We start from the raw sequence: 9488 nt of genomic DNA, 5'->3' as shown, positions 1-9488 counted from the left end.
CGTGCAGCATCACAGAGCAAGGTACCAGCCCCAATAAAGAAAACCCCTGTGCAGACCTGGGCAGAAGATTCCCAGTAGAATTATCTGGGCAGTAGGCCAAACTGGTGAAAGACAGTTTCTTACTTCATCAAAGAGAGCAATAGAAGTAGTTGGTCTCGTCCCTAGTGAACCCCACGTGGGGTCACCTCGGTCTTAGTGGTCCATGCCTACCCGTGTCTTTCTAGGCACCACAAGATCTGGTCATGGTGAGAGCTCCTTGCCCACCAGTGGCTGAGCCACAGAAACAGGCTTCTACAAAGCCGCAGAGAAGTTCTAGCTAGCCACGAAGACGCATTCGTACCTCGGATTTTTCTCTTCCTTTGAGAAGAGGAATCAAATCGTTCACCCTCTGTATTCTCCCACTGGGCAAAAGATGAGGCTTTCGAGTCTCGTAAGGAGTTACCATGGTGGAAACCCACAGGGGTACTTCTCCCCTGCCCTAGAGGGTCGCTCTAAGTGGTAATCGACCGGATGGCAGTTTAGTTTTGGTATGCCACCTCAGTGCCAAATAAATGTATTTATAAAGACGTGACCAATGGATGTAGGTGTTCTGAGGGAGAAAAAAGCTGAATCTGGTGCCCTGGGCTATACTGCCCTGCTGCCCTGATGTTAGGGCAGGGTGGTGGCAGTCAAGAGCCTCCCCACCTTGATCAAAGTGTACCCGTCTCACCAGGAAACCTCCCTCACTCCTAAACAGGAACACAACAGAGCCACCTACCGTATGTGAACTTTTTTATTCTTCATAAAGTGCTGGAAACATTGAAGAACAAGCTCTTTATGGACAGGAGTTACAACCAGGAAGACAAACAGCAAAGCAGATGGGTGCCTGCTCCCCACCCACTTCATCTACAGCTCTTCTCAGATGGGGGTCCGGAAACAGAGACAACTGAACAGGAACCTTGGGCTACAACTCAATGTTTTCCCACAGACATCTCTGCCCTGGGCAGGCGGGAGGCCCATAGTCAAAAGTATCTGGGAAATCGGAGTCGGGGATACCCAGGGGATACCAAACAGGGGAGTAAACCCCACCCCCCATAAATACTTTTCCAACCCCAATGTATCCCCCCTACCCCCTCAAAGAGATGGCAGTCCCGGCCACCGCCAGTCCTTCCTCTCTCAGCTTGGATGAGTGGTGTGTAGGGGCTGTCCCCTTGTGTCGGGCTGCAGAAGACAGACACCACCCAGAGCACATCTCCTCCCAAGGCTTTGACAGTGTCCCCCACCCCCCAGCCCTGCTCTCACTTCCTCCCTGGGAGGCACCTCCCCTCAGCACGTTCTTGTCCCACACCCCACCTGACAATCACACACTAGGACAGAGTACCCAAGCCTGCAGGTACCCTGGGGAAGCCTGTCATGTTTTCTGCAAGCAAACTGGGTGCTAGGCCAAAAGACTAACACTTTATTTCACAGGGCACTGCAGGCAAGACCGAGGGGCAGAAGGGGCACCTGTGGCAGCAGCTCAGAGAATGGATGGGCAGGCCAAAAATGTTTTCATTCCAATAGCTGTCTCCCACAGGCAGAATGGGACCTCTCACTTTGATCCCAGGCCTCGCTAATTGGGGATTGAAGGCAGCCAGCCGGGAGCTGGGGGGTGGGGATGGGGGTGATGGTGATGGAGGGGGCAGCAGCAGCAGCTTGGCCAGACCCTTAAATGGAATTAACCCTAAGGGTATGGGGAGCAGGGTGGGAACTCTCATGATACTGCCCATCCACCTCAGCCAGGGCAGATCCAAGTCCAAAAGGTGCTCAACTGGAAGGGGAGATGCCAAGAAGGGGAGGGGCTCCTAACCCCTCCACAAAAGGCACATTGTCAATGGTTTCCAAAAGTTCAGAGCTTGCAGCAGAGCAGAGTTTTGGCATCTGGCTGGGCAGAGCGAACACGGTGGAGGCCTAACCCCAGAGCCCTGAGCCCTGGAGGGGCCCCACCTGGGAGTGTGGTGGGTGCCCCACCAGCCCTTCTCCTCACACATTTCCAGGTGACACTGGATGAGAGGTCAGAAGAGGGGATGCAGGGAACAGTGCACACCATCACACAGCTCCGCTCCTTACTCGGTTAGTGACAGACCCAGACTCAGGACGTGGCAGAGACCAGACCTGCCCACACAGGCCTCTTGTTCGCACTAGACAGATGGCAGCTCGGTGCCTGCCCCAGTCTGGCAATACTGAGAGCCCCCTTAGAAGCTGGGCGGGGGCAGGGGGTAAAAAAGATGGGCGTTGTGGGGGGTGGGGCGGACGGAATGGCTGAGCATCTTCAAGAGGTATAAAGTTACGTGTCAGCAACCAGCCTGGCCCCAGGCTGCCATGCTGCACTGCAGCTCACCGCTGGCTTATCTTGAGGGGTTCACTCCCTGGGCCCCCCCAAAGCTACATGGCATGACTCAGGGCTCCCAGAGATCCACAAGTTGTACACGGAGCCCGGTGCCCCACAACAGGAGTCCAAAGGGCACCCTGTCAGGTCAGCAGCTCTGGTGGAAGCAGGAGGGAGAGGGGAGCAGGGAGTGAGGAGGGTGCCGCACCCTGCCCCGGGTCAGCGTGAGCGCGGGAGGCAGGGCTACTCGGGGGCTGCAGGGGGGATCTGCAGCAGGGTGGGCGAGGACTCCATGATGCGCACCAGCAGCCGGTCAATGTAGCTCTCCAGCTCCTGCACGTGTTCGTCCTGCTGCCTCAGCTCCCGCTCCCGCTGCAGGAGCAGGCTGATCAGCTCGTCGTGCGTCAGGTGGTAGTACTTGGCAGACTGGTCCAGGGCACCTGAGTCCTGAGGCCAACACGGGGAGAGTCAGAAGGGCAGCCCCACCACCACCAGCCCCTGGCGCTGCCTTTGTCTCCAGTGTCAAGGTTGGCCCATTGGCTTCAGGACTTCTGGGGTGGCCTCAAGCCCCCATGCTCCTCCCCCATCCTCTCCACCACCCTGCCCCCGTGCTCCTCCCCACCCAGGTGCTCACTGGGTGCCCCTGAGAGCCCTGCTGAGCCTCACCTTCAGCCTCTTGGCCTCCGCAGCCTGGAAGGCAGGAGCCACGGGCGGAACACTGCCAGTGACTGTTTTTAGCTTCTCCAGGCCACTACTCAGGGCTGTGCTCAGACTGGAGCGGGGCGGCTTCCTGTCGGGGCTGCCCTCCACGGAGGCAGCACTGAGGGGCTTCACAGGGTGGGGACTGTAAAGACAGACAGGAGACGGGTCGGGCAGCAGAAGGAAAAAGCAAGCTTCTCTGTGGGGCCAGTGGTGAGGCGCCTCCTGCCCAGTCCAGCCCACCAGGGTAGCCGCCGAGCCACCCTCCACATTGCCCCTCCCCAGAGAAAGCAGGGGCTCCCTGCACCCCCACAGCCAGTCTTCCCGCACACGTCCCCTGCCTCCAGCTGCCCTCCTTCCCCATTCCCACTGTAACCTCCTTTGGGGGGCGGTAACCAGCCACCCTCAGGAATGGGGTGCTTCCCAGGTGGCGGGCTTTCAGTGCTAAAACCATGAGCAACCTGGACAAACAGAGAGGGGGGTGGGTCGCTTCCCATCACAGGGAAGCACCAAGTGTCCACTCGGTTGCCACCCCCCATGGCCCCTCTGTCAACACCCTTCTCCTGCCAGCTTCCCAGAGAATGCAGATGGCATTCAGCCCATCCAACTAGGATGCCAGCCCCAGCAGCCCCAGAGGACAGGTCCCTGCCGGAGCACCACTCACCCGTTCCTCCCTCCCTTCTCCACTCATGACCTCACTCTGAGGCTCTGACCTCTCGTGGCCTCTCCTCAGGCTCAGTTGCTGGTGTGCTCTTTTCACCTCCTTGGTGCCGCCCCCCACCCAGACCTGGCCCCCTGCAGATGATCGTGGACTGGCTCTCTCCACTCGGGGCCCACCTCAGAACAGTACCCTGTCCTCCCAGCTGCCCTTCCTCCGGCACTCCCTGCCTCGCCAGCAGCCTCTGTGAGGGCAACCAGAGCAGAGCCTAGGACTTCTGTTCCCTTTTTGGGGTGCGTTCATGCCACACTGGGACGGACACACACACACACACACACACACCCCACACTAGGAAGCCCTAGAACCATTTCTCTACCCCACCCCATCCTTAATGCAAAGGGTGAGCACCCATACCAGAAACCTGGGTCCTCCTTCAGCCTCAGGCCTGGCTCAGGGCCACCCTGGCCACCTTCCCTGCCACCCCTCCCTCTCTCCTTCCCTCCCTCCCAGCTTTAGCAGCTAAATCCTCTCCCAATGGGCAGGGGGTGGGGGGGCTCGCCCACCTCCAACCACCCCCATTGTGTTGAGACCAAGGCCCCACCAGCAAGTCCAAGCCCTTTAGCAGCCCCTACAAGGGAAGGGGGCACAAAACTCAGCACAGCCAGCCTATGCCCGCCCCCCAACCCCGACCCAGTCCCGTGCTCCTCCAGCCACAAGCACACAGGCTCACTCTGCCTCCTGCCCCCTGCTCTCGGCCTGCGGGCTCAGAACTCATGTCCTAAGTCCATGCAAGGACACCTCCTCCAGGAAGCCCCCCAGATTCCCTCTAGCTGACTCACGTGACCTATCTCTAGAGTCCTGCACCTATGGCAGTAATCCTGTCCCCAAAGAGGGGCTGGACCATTCAGGGACAAGAAACAAAATGGTGTGAGCTGAGACCCTGCAAAGAAGCCAGCTCTGTAATCAGGACAGAGCTGTGGCAGAGAGCCCAGCCTGGGGGCCTTCTGTGTCCTTTCCCCCACCCCCAGCAGTCTGCATTAAGGATTCTTTGGGGGGGGTGGCAGGGCAAGGGGGCAGGGATTCCCAGTGTGGCAGGAAAGCGCCCTGAGCAAGGAACCAGAGACCTGGACTCAGTCTACCGTCCTCATGCAGCTGAGGGTCCCTGTCAGCTGAGAAACAGGCTTCACTTGGTGTTGGAATCACACCGAGTGCCAGAAGCCAGCTGGAAGGCGGGTAAGAAGTGCAGCTGGGGTACAGCAGCATCAGAGACAGAGCTCCCCCAAGCCCCACTCTCTCCAGCCAAGTCTGCGGGGAGAGTGTCCCACATCTCTGCTCCAGGCTCTGCACAGGGCATGCTTACTGCTCACTGGTGTGTGAGCCTGGGCTGGCAGGACAGCAGGGGCCTCGGAGGTGCTTCTGAGGGGCCGGCCTGGAGCCCAAGGCCTGCCCAGTCCTCTGGCCTCCCTGACAGGCCCTCTGGACTTTCCTACCCCTGTCAAGTCACACCCCATTACCACTCCGTGACCTGTGTCTCCAGACCTCAACTCTGGTCCCCTCTTATCAGCCACCTAGTAAGACCTCACAGCCTCCAGCTTCTTTCCCAGTCAGAACAGTGCCACAGCGTCCAGCCACCAGGCAGCCACTATCCACTGCACACTACCCAGAAGCATCAGGACACCATCCCCCTGCCCCAAGAAGGCCCAAAATGTACACTGATGAAGCACTGGATGCCCTAGTCCTTTTCTTGGGTGGGGGGTGGGGGGATCGAGTGTCACATGCACAGAAAGTATTTCAGTTTTCTTTTGTTGCCTGCCCCCCAAGGTGTTCCCAACTTCCTCCCTCGTTTAAGTGCTGGCTCCTTGCTGGCCCTCTGCTTTTCACAACCTGCTCCCCACTCCCGTCTGGACAGGGAACTGGAAAGAGCCATGGCCTGTGCTTCCAGCCAGCCCCTCTGCCCTGCCCCCAGAAGAGCAGCAGGCTCTGGAACAGGTAAGCCCCCTCCCGGCAGCTCACAGGTGGCCAGCTCCCCTTACACATGAGCATCGGGCTCTGGAAAGGCCCCCTCGGCTCCTCCCCAGCTCCATCCTCCATCTCCTGCAGTTCCTCAGGTCACCCCACAAGCCCTAGGCTGAAACCACAGAGAGCCCCTGTCATCAAAGCCCCCACCATCCTGCCTCCCAGGTCGTGCCCCTCACCTGCCCTGGGGAAGGAGGACACTGCCTGCCTGCCAACGCCCTAATCCAGCCCCTTCTTCCCAGGGGGGGTGCTTGGGAGGGGGCGCTCACCTGGCACTGGGCTGTGGCTCCTCAACTAGGCGTGTCTCCAAGGGCAGAAGCACAAGCGGGGAGGCTGGGGTGGCTGCAGCGTGGTCCTCCCTGAGGGGGGTGGGTGAGCCCTCAGTAGGGGAGGGCTCAAAGGGTCCTGGGGGCGAGGCTGGCCCCCCCAGGGCTGGAGAGGAAGAGGCCGGGGGCCAGGCTCCTGGCAGAGAGGCACACGGCGGGCTGAACGCCGCGTGGAGGTGGCTGGCCCAGGGTGGGAGAGGGGGTGGTGGGAAGGTAGGCTCCGGCGGGGTGGGCAGTTCTTCTGTACCAGAGTGGATAGAAGAGTCCTGGGACCCTGGAGGAGATGAGGACGGGAAGCTGGGGGGGTCTCGGCTCCCCTGAGACAAGAAGGGGCTCAGAGCACCCTCCTCCGAGGCCCACACGTCAGTCGGATGGAAGCTGACTGACAGAGGTCTAAGCTCCTCTCCTGCTGGTCCCTGGCTCTGGGCCCCAGGAGCCCCGGGGGCTTCTCCTCTCTCTGGAGCCTGCGGGATCTGAGGACTCTCAAGAGCCAAGCCATCTGAGCAGGGTGGGTGCGCAGGGCCCTCGGGACAACTGGTGGGCAGAGACAGGCAGGACCCTGGCACAGGGGGGCTGGCATCCTCCCGGCCTGGCTCGCCCAGCACTGTCTCAGAAGAGTGGCTGTCAGACTCCGACTTGGGCTTCTCTCCCTCCTCTGTGGCCTCTGGGGGCACAGGAGCCAGCGTGCTCAGGAAGGTATCTTCCCTTGCCTCTGGCCCCCGGTTATACAGCCTCCCTGCAGCCTTCTCTTCCTCCTCATCTTCCTCCTCCTCTTCCTCCCGGGGATGTCCCGGTATGAAGAGACGTGGGGGCTTGGGAGGCGGCAGCCCCTCCTCTGACACCTTCTCCGTGGCTGGCTGGTGGCCTGGTGGACTTCCGGGTTCTGGTGGCTCTGGCTGCACCTGGCAGGGAGGCAGCGCACCCAGCTCTCCAGGCAGGACTGGCGAGGATGGCTCGGGGGCGGGAGAAACGGTGACCACGTCCCAAGGCCAGGCATCGCTGGCTGAACTGAGCTCCTGGAAAAGTTGGCTCTCACTTCCCGAGGCCTCTCCGTTCCCCTGGCCCTCTGGGGTGTCTTCCGGGCCGGGCAGCCGCTCCCACAGGCTGATCACTTCTGGGGAGCTGAACAGGGACGTGGCACTGTCCGCTGGGCTCTGTCCTGCACCCCCTCCCGGGGGCAGGAGCTCCCTGCCTGGCTCCGACTGAGCGGAGGATGATGCAGCGGGCAGGCCGGCCCCTTCCAGGCCAAGGGGCACCGGTGGGGCCCCACTTGTGCTCGGACGGTCCAGTCCCAGGTCCACAGGCATCATGGGCTCCGGCCACACATGGCTACCATCTCTTCCTTCTCCTTCAGGGGCTCCCTGGGGCTCAGATGCCTTCAAGGCCACAGCCACGGCCCCGGGGCCTGGCGCCTGCAGCCCAGCTGCCTCCAGCCCCACTCCTGCAGGGCCCCGGCTCTCGCTCCTGGCCTCTGCACACAGCCTGTCGGCAGCAAAGACGTTGAAGGTGTCGTCCCCCTCAGGCAGGGTTTTCCCTGGGGAGGCCAGGGGCGTGGGGCTGGCCCTGGAGGCACTGGGGAGAGAGGGGGCAGGTGAAGGGCAGTTTAGTATTCGGAGGGCTAGGAGCTCATTGAAGAAGGGGCTGTTCTGCAGGGAGGAGAGGAACGGGTTGGTGAACCCCGAAGCTCCAGGCGGGACGGCTTCGGGGGTGGCGGTGGTGGCGGCAGCAGTGGCAGCGGCAGGGGAGGCGGCTGCAGAAAGGTTAGTGCTTAGCATGGGAGCAGGAGCAGCAGGGGCCGGAGCACAGGGGGAGCGGGGGAGGTGGTGAGGAAGAGCGGCCGGGCCAGGTTCTACCTGAGGAGACACGTCCAGGCTGTGGAGGGAGACAAAACCGTGAGCCTCCTGGTTAATGCCAAGACTGGAAACACTCCTGCGAGCCCACCCCTCCCCACTTCGGCTGCAGGATAACCACACCCTACCGGGCACTGGGGCAGAGGGCAGCACCCTCCAGGCAGAGGACGGGGTGGAACAGCCCTGTAGATTTCCAGGGCTGTGACTGCAAGAGCAGAAAGCCTCATCTTTCTCCTATGGAGAGGCTGCCGGTTTCAAACCGCTTACCTGGGGTTAGCAGCCCAACATATAACCCACTATGTCCCTAGAAGGCAGAACGGACTCAATGGCAGTGAACTTTTTTTGGAAGACAGAGTTAATGGAACCTGGGGGCCTACCCAGAATGCAACGCTCTCATTTTGCAGCCAGCATCCAAACCTGAGCAGGGGGTTCAGCCTTCGCCACATGGGGCTCCGGTGCCCAGCACAGAGCTCAAAGGGCCCAGAGAGGGAAGGGTTCACCCTGGCTTGGAAAAGATGAAGGCCATAGAAACACCAATCACAGTGACTTGGGGGAAGGTGGGGACAAAGCCAGTACTGCCGGGTTGGGCTAGGCACCTGAAATCTTATCCTGATGGAAACAGGAGGTGAGGACACAGGATGTCTGGGAGGGGTGGCATACCTGGCCAAGGAGCCAACAAGAACCTGTTAGCACCCACCCAGCCTGGACCCCACAGGCAATGCCCTTGCCAAGGGCACCCAAGCAGTCCCAAAAGCTGCCCTGCTGGAGGGGTGAAGGACTGACAATAACCACAGAAGCAGCAATGGCAACTCTGGGTGCCACCAAGGGCCGCCAGGGGTCTGTCTGTCTCCCTACACAGAGCCTGGCTCCCCCAGGCAGGGGCTCGGTGGGGGCAGGGCAAGTAGCCTGCTCCCCCAAGGACACCGGTGAGCATGGCCTTCAGCGCCCTCTCCCTCTCTGCCAGTGGGGAGCCAGATCCAAACCCACACCTGATCTCCAGCACCTATGGCTATTTGGAGAGCTGTGGGAGGGAGCACCCTCAGAAACTAGGGGCACAGGCACAAGGCCATAAAAAACAGCATAGGAGAAAAGGGGGCCCACGCTTTTCTCAGCAGTTAGACACGGGTGTAACAGGGGCCTGCCCTGTGGCTGAAGCCACTGCTAGACCCAGATGGCAGGGGTCTTACCCTCTGCTACTCCCCCTTATGGTGACACCCTTCCAGTCCCAAGGCCTCCACTCCTTGTCCCCGAGGGAAATTCTTCTATAACCATCCTCTCCCCTCAGCCAGCTTCATCCCATGGCTCAGCCTCATCCCCACCACTTACAGTTTGAGGTCATGGGCAGAAAAGAAACTTCATCCACTCCTACCCTCCCTGCACACACACAAACTGCCCACGCCGTCCCCAGCTGCCCAGGACCACTGGGTTTCTGTGGTCAGCACTCGGAGAAGATGCTTGAAGAGAGAGGCACCTGGGCCTGGAATCTCAACCCTGGTCAACGCCCCTGCTCTCTTCACTCCGGCAGCAGCTAGGGCCTCGGCACATGGGCCTGCCTTGGGGACCAAGAGGATAAGGAACAATGACACACCAAC

The 9488-nt window shown here is 60.7% G+C and overlaps 1 protein-coding gene across 3 annotated transcripts in view; it reads right to left on the bottom strand.

Annotated features, from left to right (window-relative positions):
* Positions 1 to 756: 756 nt before the first annotated feature.
* RAB11FIP5 (RAB11 family interacting protein 5) overlaps positions 757 to 9488 on the bottom strand; it is a 49328-nt gene continuing 40596 nt past the window's right edge. Inside the window, exons 4-6 of one of the 3 annotated variants that reach the window (XM_030884611.2) lie at positions 5990 to 7918; positions 3014 to 3191; positions 757 to 2794 (exon numbers count right to left, since the gene is read on the bottom strand). In XM_030884611.2, coding sequence (XP_030740471.1) covers positions 2591 to 2794; positions 3014 to 3191; positions 5990 to 7918 — 2311 coding nt within the window. In that variant the 3' untranslated portion in view covers positions 757 to 2590. The remainder of the gene's footprint in view (positions 2795 to 3013; positions 3192 to 5989; positions 7919 to 9488) is intronic. The other 2 variants (XM_045286742.1, XM_004696087.2) reach the window with 2 other exon arrangements.

This window comes from Echinops telfairi, unplaced genomic scaffold (assembly GCF_000313985.2).
Source record: "Echinops telfairi isolate 266 unplaced genomic scaffold, ASM31398v2 ScPeMD7_9;HRSCAF=40, whole genome shotgun sequence".
Lineage (NCBI taxonomy): Eukaryota > Metazoa > Chordata > Mammalia > Afrosoricida > Tenrecidae > Echinops > Echinops telfairi.
Note: the sequence above shows the minus strand (reverse complement) of the source record. Positions and strands in the feature narration are given on the sequence as shown.